This window comes from Gymnoscopelus braueri (genome assembly GCF_963280865.1).
Source record: "Gymnoscopelus braueri genome assembly, chromosome: 1".
In the NCBI taxonomy this organism is placed as follows: Eukaryota; Metazoa; Chordata; class Actinopteri; order Myctophiformes; family Myctophidae; genus Gymnoscopelus; species Gymnoscopelus braueri.
The window spans coordinates 5,099,160-5,116,611 of NC_137603.1; the positions used below are offsets into that span (position 1 = coordinate 5,099,160).

A 17,452-nucleotide genomic window follows, 5' to 3' on the forward strand; every position below is an offset into this window, starting at 1 on the left:
AGTGCCCTCTGCTGGTCAAAGCTTATTTTATAACCAGCGGCTCAGCCTGATGTGTAGGAACATACTACATACATGAGTTCAACAGACATCTGTAGTGAATATCTTAAACATTTCACCACTCGGCTGGGCACAGGGAAACCGTTTTTGACGCGTTCAATAACTGAATGTCCAAACCAAAAACTGCTGTCGGGTGACGTTCCCATTTATTAAGAGTAACATGAATCACAGCAAGGTTTAATGCAAACAAAAGAACATAGAACGGTAAAAAAATGTATAATCTTCCTGTGTACCAATAGCCTACCATCAATCAACTGGGCTTGTTGCACCTGTGCCCTTATCACATTACCTGCCTAATTGGTAAGGCCTCCCATGGTGAACACCTGGTCAAAGGCAGACGAGACAGAACGGCTCCTTCAATCTGTGTTAAAACCTCTGTGTGTGTCGTATGCATAGACTGATGTTTGGATGCCATTGATCTGTGACAACGTTACCTCCTTGTACAATTAGCTGGTCTGACATTTACATTTTCAGCATTCACTTATTTCTATGAAGGAGGACATAGGGGTCTATTTCTGCTTTTTTTCCACTTGTGTCAAACAAAGCTCTTTATTACCAAATGTACAAATAACAAAAATACTGTAAGGTTCATGGCTTTCATTAAAGCAAAGAGCTTTACCTAAGCAGTCAGAAATAAATGTACATGTATAACGTGTATAACATTATGGTACAGTTTCGGGGGGTCATCCAAACGACCTGGAGGGAAAATAATACAGTGTCTTAGTTACACTTCATTATGAAACTGTCTGTCTGTCTGTCTTGTCTTGTCTTGTCTGTCTGTCTGTCTGTGATGATTTTTTTTGTTTATGTTTCCCCACAACCACCCCTGAAGAAAGAAAGAAAGAAAGAAAGAAAGAAAGAAAGAAAGAAAGAAAGAAAGAAAGAAATCTGATCTACAAGTTCAATCGTGTTGCGATGCGTTGTGAGCTTGTAGACCGGCTATTTTCAAAACCTTTTGAGTTCTGAGTTCCAGGTTCCCAGATCTCAGAATTAGTATTTCCTCCAAAGCAGGGCCCACAATCAGTGATGGAAAGTAACAAAGTACATTTACTCAAGTACTGTACTTAAGTACAGTTTTCTACAGTATTTTTTTTACTTCACTGGAGTATTTCCAATCTTCAATATTTGTACCTCTACTCCACTACATCTCAGAGACAAATATTGTACTTCTACTCCACTACAATTATTTGAAAACTTTAATTACTAGTTACTTTGTACATTTAGCTTATTATTACAACACACACATTAACCACTTCAGCCCTATCTAAACTTTGGTTATTTGGAAATAGCAGATCTACAAGCTCACAACACGTCACATTGTGATATTGACAGAAACAGTTGTGTTTGCATTTGAATAATGTGCTAAAAACTTGAAGCTGATTCAGTATGTAAGTCAATGAGACAATTGTTTGGATTACCATTTTCTAGCGAAAATGACAAGGTAACACAACTCAGACCTCTAGCAAAGTGTCATTTTGCTTTAAGGTTTCGGCCTAGTAGCCTAGAAGCATGTTTGTTGACATGTACATAATAAATTGGTGAATTTGAGTTTAGTCTACTTTGTCCTGACAATCATGTGCCACTACTGTTTGGCCACTCAAAATTGTGAAACAGCATTGGCCACGCCTCCAGGTCTTAAGTTAATTCAAAAGACCTGGTAGTTAAGTCGCACAAAATAGGGCCCTGGGTGTTCAACATTGGAACTACATGGATTTGGTTTAGCAGATGCATCCTTTCAAATATCTAGCAGACCTCAAACATAAATTAATGATAGCAGTCACTTATCAATAAACTACCTTTATACCTGAAAGCAACACATATTCTCACATAGGCTATTAAGGCTGTGTCTTCACTCATGCTTTACAAAGTTTCAAACTCTTTTTCAATTTGTTGCAGCAGTGACCGACCCATGAGTTAAAAGTGTCTGTCTTTGAATCGGAAGGTTTCCGGTTCGATCACTGGCTCCTCCTGGCTATGTGTCAAAGTGTCCTTGAGCAAGACACTGGCCCTCATTTATCAATGGAACGTAGAAACTAGCTTAAATTTGAGCCCAGGAATCACGTGTACGACCACGTCCACGTGTGATTTATCAAGCAATCGTATGCAGCCAATCGCCATGTCGGCACGTTATGTAGGGGAAAGAGGGCCGGCATGCATGTGTTCTTTTTTAAAGGTCACAGTTATCCGAAATACACACAGTATATCACATGACTAAGGAAGTGGAAAATCACCTGGCTCATGTGATCTTTCATTGGGTCGAGACCAAGTCACCTGACACAACAACAGAAGATAGAATAGAAGCATCATCATTTAGAAATGCACTGCAAAGTTACAAACATAAGATCAAGAACAAATAACCACACACATTCAAGTAGACTCGTGAGTGTGCACATTGGTACCTTTTCTAATGGTTGCAGTCCATACAGTAGAATCAGTACCAATTGCTATAAGACTCAATTTGAAGGGAGGTGGCTGCTCAAAACATGCTTCAAAGTAGCCTTTGAACACAGTTCCAGGTGCCACGGTGAATGTCAAGTTCTGCACAGACAAATAATAACAATAATTAACTTGCATCACACACTCATGACATACAATATATGTTGCTTTTAGCTGATTCTTTGGTTGATTTTTAATTCCTCACTGTATTGCCTATTTTAATTTATTGAGTTGTTTTATGCCTTTGCTTTTATTTTATTTTATTTTATTTTTGTTTGCTTTATTGTTAAATTGGTTCTAACTGTAATTGTATTCTTGCTCTGTAAAGCACTTTGAGCTGCATTTCATGTCATGAAAGGTGCTATACAAATAAAGTCTATTATTATTATTATTATTATTATTATTATTATTATTATTATTATTATTATTATTATTATTATTATATTATTATTATTATTATTAATAACTACATTTACCATTTACACCTAGCCTCATCTCTACAACATTTACCATAAGCTAAAAGAGCACAGAGACAAACACACCTCAGGGTCAATTTCACCACTTGGCTCACTCATGAGATGGTACTTCATCCCCTCTGTGAGCAGACAGAAGGAATTCTTGAAAAGTCCACTGCCAAAGTGGCCCCTCTTCATATCCCTCTTTATGTCCTGACACACAAAGATAACAAACAGGTCGACAAGGTGATGAACAAAAGGAGAAAAGGGGGGAAGACAATAGGCAGTGGAGTAGTGAAAGGGGGGGGGGGGGGGGGGTAAGTATTAGTCAAAATGAGAACACACTGATGCATTTTGTCTAGTCCAGCGGTAATCAGAGCACAGATTAAATCAAATCAAGAATAGCAATTATACAGTTATGCAAATAATGATAACACATGAGATATGACTACAAAAGCTGTACAGATGTAAATGTCATGAATTATTGTATGATAATTATTATGATTATTACACAAAACTCTGCTATTTACTACCCATTGCTAAACTGGAAGCACATCATTATGCAAGTGTTCTGTCTCCATCTTGGTGCCCTCCTTACTGGTACTGATGTGTGTGCGCTGAAGTAGATGCGGAAAGTGTGGGTTCCGATACTGCTCCTCAAAGCCTCGAAGACCAGCACTACTCCGTGTCTTTGCCGCCCTGCTGACAAGGAGGACACCGACCACTTTAGATGGCTACCTAAGCGTGTGTGTGTGTGTGTGTGTGTGTGTGTGTGTGTGTGTGTGTGTGTGAGGGTGTGTGTGTGTGTGTGTGTGTGTGTGTGTGTGTGTGTGTGTGTGTGTGTGTGTGTGTGTGTGTGTGTGTGTGTGTGTGCGCGCGTGTGCGTGCGTGCGTGGGGTGGGGGGGGGGGGTCTCTGTACAGTTTTATAGAGACAGCAAGAAGACATGCATGGAAACCACAAAACAGCATAGTGGATGTCACACACAGATCCAGACTTTCCAGGCGCACCATTGCTCCAATCCACACCAAACTTGCCATAAAACCAGGTTCACACCAATGGCTGCATTGTACAACTTTGCTTACTGTTGCCAGGGGCCCCCAGGGGACACATTTTGTCAAGGTCTGTTTATCATGTGTAATATACCTGAGTGGATGTGAGAAGACCCGTCCTAATCGGTAGATACTGTGCTGCAATGATTAGACTGACCTGGGATCAGAATACTGCAGCACAAAATAACTAAGTTGAGCTGCGCATCTGTCAGTTCAGTGACTTGGAGAGCAGAGAGATTATCAAACTACTGCCATGGAATCAAAGTGCACAACGTGGTGTGTGGGATCATATGGCTTCTTTAATATCATTGACTCTTAATGTAGGCTGCTACATACTGTAGCTGCTAGATTTCAGCTGCTAGAGTCCCCAGCAGCTAAAAACCTGCACCTATGGGACTTGCGCTAAATCACATATTTTTTCGTTTCTTGAAATCTCATCACATAGTGTTCTGTCACTATGAACGTCAGATCTCACCAAAAAAAAAAACTATTAAAATAAGCGATTTAGCCCATAGGCGTGGGTTTTTTAGCTTCAGCGGAACCGGGATGGGGTTATGAAATTAATCTACTGTACCACTCGTCCTAGGATATCATAACAACATAGAAAAGGTAAGAAAACCGTCGGGCGAAATTCCCCTTTAAAGCACGGGGAGCAGAGTGTCAGTTCATATAATATCCTATATCTAGATCAGATGTGCCCTGTTGGCCTGGGACCAGAGCATGTGAGCGGAGTTTATTCTACACTAAAAATGTAGAATAAAGTCCTTTAAAAAGGGAGCTGTTTGGTGTGCAGAGATTAATTTTGCAAGGCATTTTCCTTGATCCAGCACCCATTGAATTGGACATTGGGATGTGCATGTCTTTATTATTATTTCTTACTGCAGTGAACGTGTACTAAGCAGTCCTGCACTGCTTAATCAGAATTGAAAATGGGGAGGAAACAATACATTTTGAGGAAAGATTGTTCATTAGTTGTTTCTATAGCTGTAAAGCTGAAACGTCACTGTTTCGACATAGAGTAATTGGAAAAAAGAGCTAATTAATGCCCAAAATTGAAAATGGCTATAATTCTGTTTCTAGCTAACTTTTAAAAGTGATCTGATTCTTTATTTGTGATATCCAAAAATGCACCTATTAGATGTTGCAATCATGTCTCATTTTCTTATTAAAATAATTAGCATAAATTATGTAACGCAACAATTAGTTACAGGCCAGGAAATGGCTACTTATAGAGTGGATTCAGACTGGGTCCGATTGATTCGAACCGTTCCCGAGTACGGTTGGCCTCTCCCAGCTGGCCAGCATTCACATTGGCCAAGAATTTTCCGTACCAGAGTACATTTAATTCAACAGTAATGGTAAATATGTGCCTCATGGGGGCGCTGTGGACTATGGGGCTTTGGGAGATAGAGAATGTAATCACAGAAGAATCACTTGTCAGAGTTTAGAGTGAATAATAGTTTGACTGTAGTTCCTACTGATGTCTTGAGTTATAATAATAACAGAACAACAATACACAACCAAAGCAGTGTGTGCGCTGGTCTTTGAAACCTTGCAATGTAACATTGTCTGTAATTATCATCATATGACATGATGTAACTGACACATCCTTTAATTTTTAGCAGTGACGTCACGGACTAATCCTTGGTATATTTATCCTAGTGGCAGCGTTCGCTACGCATGTGTTTTTTGTTTATGTTTTTTCACAGCTCGCGCTACTCAAACACTAGTGGGATTATTATTTCTCGTCAACATTCAAGTAGAACTATGAGAAGGTATAAACCAGGTAAAATAATGCGTCATTATAAAGCGTATATGATTAGCAGTCTACTTCCTGCTGTCGGTACGGATGGATTCACATTGCAGCGTTCCGTACTCGACTACGCATGATCCGGATCCGAGACTACCTCCCCAGGCGGTCTCGGGTACGGTACGGTAATCCGTTCCGGGGAACGGTGCGCAACGTTCACACTAGCACGACATCTGCCAAGCGGTCTGGGGTGCGCACTCGGGACCATAGTCTGAATCCGCCCTTAGTCAATATACAAAGATCATCTTATAGTTTCAGTCAAAGTTTTAAAGGTAGGGTAGGTAAGTGTTTTGTTGAAAGTTTAAAGCACTATATTCTGATAGTAAGTACTGCTATAGAGTGTCTGTTCAGTAACAGGAGTCTCCCTGTCTCTCCAGGTCTTTAATAAACAGATACAACATTTTCAGGTAGGTGGCAAAATGTCAAACAATCAGGAGACACATTTTACGGGAAGAATATTATTATGATTATTATTAAGTATGGCGGATTACACGTGTTTTGCCATTGGCATGGTAGACACACTTAATAATAATGATATTAACACATTGATTGCTAGAAAATTGTTTTTCATCCCCATGCCAGCGTTTCTACCTTATATTGACGAGAATTGTACACATGTGTAAACAAAGGGTTTCTGGGGGGTGGGGGAGGGTCTCCTCTATCCACCGGAACAAAACATTTTTACCGTGATCGGCCATTTTGTTGCCATCGCCCGTTGAATAAGACTTGTTTTCACCAAAAAAAGAAGAAATCCGAGCTAGATGTGTTTTTCTAAAAATGTTTGTTTTGGGATGACGTCACACGTCTATAGGGCATAGCAGTGGCGGCCATTTTCTGGTTCCACTCAGAAAAACCCAATGCATTTTTCCCATTGAGATTTCCAAAAATATTTATATCAATTATTTTAAGCCTAGAATCAAGCCATCCAGGGTCCTGGTGATTCATGACCATAAAAAAATGTGACTGTGATTTTTTTTTAAATATCTAATTATATGATATACTATATTTAATGAATACCCTTTGTTTTATTTAGTACAGCGGGTTAACTCCTGTTTTTGAGCAAATCGTGCACTTTTTGTAAGAAGCGTGACATTTTCAGCATAATTAGTAAATAATATAACATACATTTTCAGAAGGGGAGGGAAGTCAGATTTGACCTCTGAGGACCGTGAGAGGTCAAATCCAAAATGGCCGCTAGTCCAACTTAAGTTTGGAACCAAACACAGTAGAAAAATGTTTAAAGTATAATTTCCAACTAAATAGGGGATGCCTTTTCATTTGGTGATACTTTCGAGATCACCAGATTTCAAAGAAATGCATTTAGGTCGAGGTCAAGGTAAAAATGTGCCCCAAAAAATAGTGCAATGATTTCCTCAGAATCAACAAATGGCAGTGTAACAAACATGGGTGTCTTATATAGGCAACACGTCTGAAGGGGTTTAGACAATTAATTAATTAACATTCCTCTATCAGAGGGCAAGGAACTTTATGCAACCAATGGAAGTGGCTTGCCCCATGTTCACAAGAGGAGGCTGACACTTGTCTGCTTCTGCATGTGGCAGATACTGTGCTAAAGGGGTGTAAGAAGGTGACCATACGTACTGTTCATACTGATGTGGTAGTACTGTCTTTGGCTTCATTCCGATGAGCTGTGGGTTGCCTTTGGTGTTTGATCAAGCTTTCGGTACATACATAGCTGTTGTAGCATGAAATGGTTGCCACAATGACTCCAACACAGTGTCTGACTCTCCCAGTCTTTCACGCTTTCACCGGGTGCGATTCGCTGGCAGAGGAAAGGAGACTGCCTGGGAAACTTGGAGGTCATTCCCAGAGGTGAATGAGGCTTTCAGTGAACTCCTACACATGCCAAGTTAGGTCAGTGAAGGATCAATGTTCCTGCTAGAGCGATTTGTGGTGCTCATGTATGACCGAACCAGTGAGTGCACGGAAGTGAATGATGCCAGGAAACAGCTCTTCACACAGAAGTCAAGAACACTGGAGAGCATTCCTCCAACCCAGGCAGCACTCAAGCAACACATCAAGCGCACTTGCTACCAGGCAAACTGTTGGAACCAGGCATTGGTACTGGAACCAGAGATGCCAGAGCCATCTGAATGGGGCTGGACAAAAGAAACAACTGGGTGGCAACCATTTTGGACCACTCTCTCTGAAGCATCCAAATCGTGCCATGAATTAATCCGCTGTCGCTGCACCAAAGGGTGTACTGGACGATGCAAGTGTGCCAAAGCTGCACTCAAATGTATTGCACTGTGCCTCTGTTCTGGAGACTGTTAAGTTGTTGTTTTTTTGTCTTGTTATTCTCTTTCTGTACGCAAGATTGAACCTTGATTATTGTCATTTACTATTAATTTATTAATATAGACTACCACCATGGGTTTATTCTGTTTATTTGTTTTGTATTATTCACATTGTCACAACATGGAAGAACAGTTTCACTATATTGCAGTATAACCCAGTGTCCAAGCTAAACTATACTTATTACTATGTAATTTGACCTTGACCTTGATTTAATGTATGTCCTTGGGTTCTGGCAATCTCCAAAGTATCATCAAATGAATGGGCAACCCCAACTTAGTTGGAAAGAACACCTTAAATGTTTTTTTTAAAAAAGTATTTAGACATTCAGACCCTGTAAACGGGCGGCCATCTTGGATTTGACCCCTCAGAGGTCAAATTTGACTTCCCTCCCCTTCTGAAAATGAATGTTATATTATTTACTAATTATGCTGAAAGTTTCAGCCTTCTTACAAAAAGTGCACGATCGTATTGCTATTCCGCTCTACAATTTTTATTTTTTTTACAGAATCAACTGTTTTATGGTCATGATTCACCAGGACCCTGGATGTCTTGATTCTAGGCTAAACATAATTGATATAAATATTTTTGGAAATCTCAATGGGAAAAAATGCATTGGGTTTTTTCTGAGTGGAACCAGAAAATGGCCGCCACTGCTATGCCCTGTTCCTTCTCTCAGAGTGAAGGGTTCATTCCTAAATTGTGTTAGATCGCCCTCTTGTGGATTTTTTTAAAAGGACGTATATTTACCTCATTGGCTGGCAATGTGTTAATTGTGACCATGTGACTCTGTCAATCCATAATAATCAAACGTGTACTGCACATGTACTGTACGCTCATCGCTCCAGTACATTTCATACATGGACCTTTTCATGATCACCTTTTAATCTAGCAACAGGTGATGTGCATTCACATCACGGCCTGGGCCCACCTGTTTGTTTTTTCTCTAAAAAAAAAATATAGGCCTATATATATAAGATTTTATTTTTTATTTTTTATGTTTTAATATCATATTCAGCCATTTTGATAACAGTGAATATAGATATCCGAAATCCGTCACAAACCCGCAAAAAAAGTATCAAAAACCACTAAAAACTGCAAATGTTTGCGGTCTGGGCGCACGCGGGCGTGGGGGACAAACGCAGGGGGCACACGCGCGGACAAGGACACACTGAAGCCGTTTGTAAAATTCTTACAACCATTCAAGAAAGCAACAGAAGAGATGAGTGGATCCAAATATCCAACAATTAATCTGGTGGCACTGTGGAAGTCCACCCTCATAAGCCACTGCCAACCCACAGCATCTGACACCACCTTTCTGGAAGTGCTGAAAAGAAGATGCCTGCTGCTGCTAGGTGAACGTATTGAGGTGGATAACCATGCAAAGCTTGCTGTAATGCTGTGGCCAAAATTCAAACAGCTACGAATGTTTAGCCAGGAAGAAAAGGAGGCCATATATGACTTGGCACGGGTGGAACTGTCCAATTTTCCACCACCAGCTGCAGAGGAACAAGAAGAGCAGCTGGAGCCCAGTCAGGCCTCAGTGACTGATGGAGATGAGGACGAGCCCGGGCCAGCCAGTGGGAGGATCTGGATAACATTATGGTACAGTTTCCCTCCTGAGATACAAAGGTTATGTCAGTCTGTATTTGCTATCTAACTACAATACAGTGTCTGATCAGTAATTTAGCCAATGTTTACAGAACTGTAAAATCCATGCATCTTTAACACAACTCTAGGATGCATTTAACCCATTAAGACCTGAGGCCGATTATTTCTTTTGAAAGTATAAGTTATAAATGAGTTCCAGGTCCCCAGATCTCAGAGTTAGTATTTCCTCCAAAGCAGGGCCCACAATCAGTGTTGGAAAGTAACTAAGTACATTTACTCAAGTTATGTACTTAAGTACAGTTTTCTACAGTATTTTTTACTTTACTCGAGTATTTCCGATGTTCAATATTCCGATGTTTCCGATGTTTCAATATATTTCCTTCTACTCCACTACATCTCAGAGGCAAATATCCACTACAATTATTTGAAAACTTTAATTACTAATTACTTTGCAGATTTAGCTTATTACTACAACACATACATTAACCACTTCAGCCCTATTTAAACTTTGGCTATTTGGAAATAGCAGATCTACAACCTCACAATGTACAAGCTCACAATGCGTCACATTGTGATATTGACAGAATCAGTTTTGTTTACGTTCGTATAAAGAAAACATCACGTGGATGCACCTGGGACGTATCATCAGTGTTGTAGCCTGGGGTAGAGATTTGAACAAGCCTAAATATTTGAGCCCGGCTCGACCCAGCCCGACAGAACGTCAAGCCCAGCCCGACCCAAAGCCTGATACATATTTGACAAATTGGGCCCAGCCCAGCCCGTAACCCGTCATTTTTCTAAACAAGCTTAATTGCTGCATGCAGCCTTTTTTCTCATTAAATCTTGGTAATTTGTTGGTAGTAATATTGCTAATAGCGCCACCTGGAGGCCGATTTGTGCAAAACCATTTTTTTTACATTACTCCTACAGATTGAATCCAAACGTCATGCAAATCGTTACACAGTATCTCTATAGTCATGTAATCAACACGGATCTGTCCGATTTCCCATATTCCATCCTCATTGGCTAAGGTTCGCTTCCAAAATTTTCGGGGTTGGTCCGTTTTGAACAAAATGCCTCAAATCATGAACGCAGCTTGCGATTTCCGTGAAATTTCACAAACACATTCGCACTAGGCCAAGGAAGAAATGCCGCCTTTTTTCACATTGGCCTGTTATAGCGCCACCAGCAGGTCTAATTTAGCAAAACCCATTTTGGAACAAAATGCCTCAAATCATGAATGCAGTGACCTGACCTGGCAGAGACCTGTGCTCCGAGGAGCACTTTTTCTAGTTTTGTAATATTTTTGACAATACATTGTATTTCATAGTTTCCCATGTGCATATATTATAATGTGTGTTGTTTTTAAATAATAACATAATGGATGGACCCATTCATACCAGCAGGGTTATAGCACAACATTATGGGACTGTAGACACGCAGTCTCTGTGCCCCCACCCCCTCCCTTATAAATAAGACAAATAAAACAACTGTACTATTAGGGTAGTCACTAATTAAGTTTTACAATTCATGCCACATTTAAACCAATCTGGGAACCTCATAGTCAAAAAAAGGAAAAACAGCACCCTCTGATGTTTTTTCCTTTGAATTTGACTCTGGGGGGACCTCCCAATAGACCATATTCACACGGCGGCCATGTTGCTATTAAGTCAATGAAGTGCCACCCCGGTTTCCACGGCAACGGGGTGGCACTTTCAATGTTAAATTCCAATATGGCCGGCGTGTGAATATGGTCTATAGAATGTGGATAACAGGATGTTGGCCGTTAGGTCCGCCCTCAGCCCTCCACTTCCGGTCCATGTGTCTTTGTTTACGTTCCTAACATTCCAAACTATACACGTTGTAACAGAAGCTCCCGACAGATTCAGCGGCGGAACTCTGAATCTGTCTTGAGAGATTACATTTAAACAAGTAAGTTATGAGTAATGAATGATCTGTGAGATAAGCTTATGTTTGCATGTGTGTTGTTGTTTTAAATGTCACATGTCGCCCTTATGAACTCACCTTGTCTCATGTTCTCACTATCATCATGAAGAGATGATGAGGGGCCTGCTGCAGCTCCACTCTCTGTGGCTGGTTCTGAAACCGAGGAAGAATGTTTCATCATGTTATATTTATCTATATGTTTTATGTTAGCCATTATACTGATTAATTACACAATGTGATCAAATATGCTCCAAGCTACATACCCAGACACTTATTTATATCTTCTTCTGCTGCTGCTGCTACATGATGTACAGTATTACTTGCACAAGAGTATGAAGCATGCTGCTTAATCTTTTTGAGTAGCCTACACACAATGGGCCTCATTCAAAAAGCTCTTTTTATACTATATTTTAGTGCAGGTTTGCTCTTCCTAAGTAAAGCTCAACGTATGGTTCATGAAAGAGTGTGTAAAGCCTTGATTTGTGCAAATCTCAAGTGTATCAGATAATTAATTTGACCTGTTTATAAATCAAATGCACGTTCATATTTGAATCATTTGCATTGTTCCACAGGGCTGTGTTGGCCATGTTCAACAAGAGGCGGAAAGCTGTGTTGCGTGTCAAAAAGAACAGATCTACAAGCTTACAATGCTTTCCACAAATGACAGTTTAATCTTGTGTATGCATTTACCAAATTAGTTCCTCTCACGATGGATCAACTGAGCTTGTGTGAGCATGAATAAAGCAACCTATTATTGCTCTCATATGTAAATGAGAAGAAGATAAAGTTACAGTTTAAAGTCACAGAAATAGGCTACTAAAGCATGGCAGGATATTAAGCTTTTATATACAGGTATTGTTCTACAATTGTCTTTTTTTATTAAGTAATATATGCTATCGGGATTGAGAATGGAGACAGATTTCATCCAGGCTCATCAGATGGTAAGATATAATATGTCTTACCTATATTATAGGCTATTGTGTGGCGTTCATGTGATCGACTAGTTTCATGATTGCTATGAGAGATGAATAACTGCTGTAAATTGTCTGGTGTGTCTGTGGTTTCCTTTAAGGCATGATAGGATATTGTAATCAATTTGACAAGTAATGGTCCTACTGGCAGCAACGGCAAACACACTGAGAGACAATAATTAGCTGACAATAATGTTCAGCTCTCAATCTAAACAAATAATGATAAGCCCAGTTATGCATCCTTACTTCAAAAACAAGCAATATATTGTGTAACATAAAACAGGCGGAAGGGTAGGCAGGCAGGCCTGCCTGCATACTACACTAATAACTAATAACAATGTTTTAAGCTGAGAGGTTAAGTTGAGAATGGAAGTGTAGAGCCGTACTTTCCTTGTACAGAATCAGCTATTACCAGCTCTTCACAAAATATTGGTGGAAAAAGTAATTGCAAACTAAAAGAAGATGAAAAAAAAATAAGTAATTTAGTAGTACAACTGAACTTACCCAACAGGTTGGGTTGGTGTAGTTTAAGGGCATCATAAAAAGCCGCTCTGACAGCTGTTCCCCCTGGTTGTAGCACATCTGTATACAGTTTCCTCATTTTATCCATGTTGGTCTCCTTGGCTTGAATCCCAGCATAGATCTCAGGATGGACTTTGTCTCCTAGACTCTCTAGTATAGCCATGACTGTGGGAACCTTTTGAATCAACTCTGCCTTCTGCTGCATCACATAATGTGCTGTTTGCAAGAGAAAGATAGTTGTAGAGATAAATACATCGCATACTGTAAGCTCTCTGCATCTCTACATCCCCACATACATATTTGTGTAACAAGTGGTACAGTACATTTATACATTAGGAGTAAGATATTGAGCATCTAAACCCTGGCAAATAAAAGGCAGCATCAACCAACAATGTAATTGCTATTTACCTCAAGCATTGAACTGTATCAAGGAGATAATAAGCTCACCTTTTTGTTCATCCTTCAAGTCATGATCAGCATCCTGTGGAACGCAGACATGTTATTACAATCATATACTTGAGTGCCATTGAATCAAGTTATGTCTTGTATGGTATTGGCTACAGCAGTGGTTTAAAAGATGAAATCCACCACCTGAGAGGATCAAACATACTGCCTCACACACACACACACACACACACACACACACACACACACACACACACACACACACACACACACACACACACACACACACACACACACACACACACACACACACACACGTTAAAATAATTGATTACTCACTTTAGGTCTCACCTGTCTGATTGTTTTGAGACGAGATATTGTATGGATATAGCTAAACTGACAGTTTATGATATTGCAAGTAATTCTGCCCAAAATGGCAACCATGGTTGCTATTAGCCTCACTCCCAGCCTTACTCATCTGTGAAAAGCCTGGTCTGACCTAGTGCAGAGAGTGCCTATAGGGGCGGGACTTCCGTCGTAGGTATTTCCCCTGGAAACAACATTTTTCGACCAATCACAACACTCGTTTCTTTCATGGAGAATGTCAACAGATTTGTAAAGCATCAACATGATTTTCTTTGGCGGCACTTCCGCCAAATTCCAGTAGTTCCGTTTAGACACTCAACCGTCTAGGTCTTGCCCAGCGTGGGTTGCTATGGTTTTGATTGGATAGCTGAAAATGCCTTCTAATCTGATTTATTAGAAGGCATTTTCTCAACCGGAAGAGCAAACTTCATGCCAAAAATGTGAGCACCTGTAGCCAAAACGTAGACGCCTCCTCCAACTCTGTGGCATCTGTATCTGCGGGCGCCATTTTGGGGAAGGCAAACTGCCTATCAAAGTGACTACTGGCTAATCACGGCGTGTCTTTTCCGGGACTTTCAGAATTGTATAAAAATATAAGGGGAGAGAGAGAGGTGTGGCTTTAGGTAACACCTCCCCCAGAGCCATTAGATGAGGCAGGCCAATTAGGCGTAAAGATTGTTTGTTTACTACTGAAGGCATTTAGATTAGCTCAATGTACAAATGTAAATAGTCTGTACTCTGTAAACTGCGTCTGTGAAGTTGCGTCTGTAGGGGCAGTGTTGCAACTCATTGTTTACAAGTGCATTCATTGAAGCCCATAGTGTTCCGCTGAGTAGATGAATGGCGTTATGGTGAGCAGGATGGGAATACATGGGGGACACGGACATGTGCACGTTCAGCACCAGGTAATAGAGATTTGGTTGTGCTCAGCAGTGACACATTAGAACCATTATCCTTTGTAAGTGCGTACACACACTTACACAGTTGTACCTCCCTGCACAATAACAATATATAACTGGTGAATGTTTCAGCACCACTAAAGATGGGACAGCGACAGGCCAGAACGCTGTGACTCAGCACGTTTGGGTCACAGCGAACATCTCTCTAAATACATATATCTCTGTAAACTCTAAATTAAAATGTAAAGAAGATAGCTACAGCGGCCTACAACATTAGAAGGCATGTCCAAAGATAAAGTTGACACGGCAGTACAGTGAGTGGATTGCAACATACGCAGCTGCATACAACTGCATATAACACAATGAACACAAGACCAGGACGAGATAGAGAGAGAGACAGACAGGAGAGGAGGAGAGAGGGAGGGAGAGATGCAGGAGAATAGGAGGGGGGAGAGAGGGAGGGTGTGTTGACCTGCACGCCCGCACCCATGATAATTGCCATCTGAGGCGTACCTTAACTTGCCTTAACAGTGCATCGCCCCGCATATCACTTTAGGTACCATCTAAATTCCAATTTAGATGGTACCTAAAGGTACACTGGATGCATATCAGATGTGTTTCATTCACATGTTTTAGATGATGATATGATTTCTGGCTGATATGTTTTCATGTTAGTCAGTTGTCTAATGCACAACAGTCACATGGGCACCTTTAAAGACCCCATGACCAGTCCAGAAATCATGATATTTAAGTCTAGGGATGCAGCAGTTTAGCCCACGGTTCGGTTTGAACCTTGGTTTTTGGGTCACAGTCTTGGTTCGGTTTCGGTTCAGTTTGAAGGAAAGAAAAGTTGGAAAACCCCTAACACATTTAGAGACAATTCAGTATTGTCTGCTTTTCATTATTTTCTAGTGAAAAACTAGTTCCACTGTGACAACTAATTATTACCTGGGTTGGTGGAAGTCCTCTCCTCACTTGGCGGGACGCTTTCATGGGACTCTCTGAAAATATGAAATATAACAAAAAGCAAAGAAATGTAATCATTACATGATCTGCTGTTTTTCACTTTTGCATTTGACTCTGGGCCGAGCTGCGCGGAGGACCCATGCTCACTGGAAACCGGGGTTTTGGTCTGCCCTCAGCCCTCCACTTCCGGTGGTGCGCCTATGTTTTCATTCCCACTAACAATATTTCTCCACAGAACACTAACACCATTTCTCCCAAAGAACATGGATTGTTTTGGTTGTAAATGCAAAAATTGTAAATGCAAATTTGCCCAATATGCCCTCTATTCCCGCATATCTGAGTAAATACCTCCAAAAAGTTAGCGACACCCACAGTCACAATACTAGAGGGAGCGTCAACAACGATCTGGTACCACCCACCCACAAAACAAACATGGGCAAATTCTCCTTCTACAGCACTGCCACCCAGGTTTGGAATAGTCTAACCTCATTCCTCAAAAAGTGCAGTTCGCTGGGCTCTTTTAAAACAGCCCTGAATATTCACCTTTCAGGAGGCCAAGAAAGGAGGTAGTACCCCCCCCCCCCCCGTTCTTGTACATAGTCTTTTATTTTATCTTATTTTTTCCCCTTTTTATATTTTTTTTATGTACATAATGTTACCTTTTACCTGTTTTATTTTTTTATGATATTTGAATTGTGGTGCCACTTTATATGTCTATGAATTGAATATCAAGGACCTCATTGGAAACAAGACCTCAAGGACTTTCAACGGACCTTTTAGACAAAGTATTTTAAATGTAACAGTGCTGTTTTACATGTTTGCCTAATAAAATATTCAATCAATCAATCAAGCCCTCTTGTAGTTGTAGCTACTGTGCATAGGTTCTCAACGCTGCTACCGACAGATTCAAGCGCAGCTCTGAATCTGTTCTTGAGAGATTAGTTGAATAGTGGATGCAAACAACTGATTGATTTTTTTCTACATGTATCCTTTTTTCAATTTAATTTAGAAATACATAATAGTGCTATGAAAGTGCAATGACAACACTCCTTTTTATGATTATATTCAGTCACACTTGTTTTAACAAACATTCATGATTTGAATATTATAATATTATCTATCACTCTGTATGGCATTACATTTTATAGCTTGTTTAGAACTCGAACATTTGGGACTTGACTTGGGACTTGAGTGTGAAGATTTTAGACTTATTTGTGACTTTCAAAACAAGTAAATAACTTGGTCCCAACATATAACTCTGCCTTTACCTGGCAGTCGAACCTTTCCTTCCCAGACTGGTTCGTCCTTCTCTTTCTGTTCAGGTGTCCGTAACTTCAATAAGACAACTTCTGCCTTGAGATCCATTTCCACCATACATGTTCGATGGTAATTGGTTCCATTGGTTCCATAGTTCAGAAAAGGCACTGCCTGAAAACAGAGATAGCAATTGAACTATTGTATTTCATTACTTAAATAGTGCTAGTATTAATGGTTATAGTTGTAGTGTTAGTAATAATACTACTTTGGCAGTAGTAGAAACTAGAAATGTGCAATTGTGAGACATTGAAAGTGTGCCATGATGTAAGTAGTGGGTTCCTGCTGTTGGGACCCAAGTAATCCGTGGGGAAAAATTGCGTTCC

General features: G+C 40.3%; 2 protein-coding genes across 2 annotated transcripts in view; both read right to left on the reverse strand.

Moving 5' to 3' along the window:
• LOC308089679 (uncharacterized protein) overlaps nucleotides 1-17,452 on the reverse strand; it is a 496,849-nt gene that overhangs the window by 299,542 nt on the left and 179,855 nt on the right. The window lies entirely within an intron of this gene.
• Nucleotides 182-17,452, reverse strand: part of LOC308083831 (NACHT, LRR and PYD domains-containing protein 1-like) — a 52,680-nt gene continuing 35,409 nt past the window's right edge. Inside the window, exons 19-28 of the mRNA XM_080426232.1 lie at nucleotides 17,081-17,240; nucleotides 15,795-15,847; nucleotides 13,624-13,657; nucleotides 13,159-13,392; nucleotides 11,762-11,836; nucleotides 3,547-3,650; nucleotides 3,036-3,161; nucleotides 2,457-2,595; nucleotides 2,289-2,328; nucleotides 182-753 (exon numbers count right to left, since the gene is read on the reverse strand). Coding sequence (XP_080282358.1) covers nucleotides 2,306-2,328; nucleotides 2,457-2,595; nucleotides 3,036-3,161; nucleotides 3,547-3,650; nucleotides 11,762-11,836; nucleotides 13,159-13,392; nucleotides 13,624-13,657; nucleotides 15,795-15,847; nucleotides 17,081-17,240 — 948 coding nt within the window. The 3' untranslated portion in view covers nucleotides 182-753; nucleotides 2,289-2,305. The remainder of the gene's footprint in view (nucleotides 754-2,288; nucleotides 2,329-2,456; nucleotides 2,596-3,035; nucleotides 3,162-3,546; nucleotides 3,651-11,761; nucleotides 11,837-13,158; nucleotides 13,393-13,623; nucleotides 13,658-15,794; nucleotides 15,848-17,080; nucleotides 17,241-17,452) is intronic.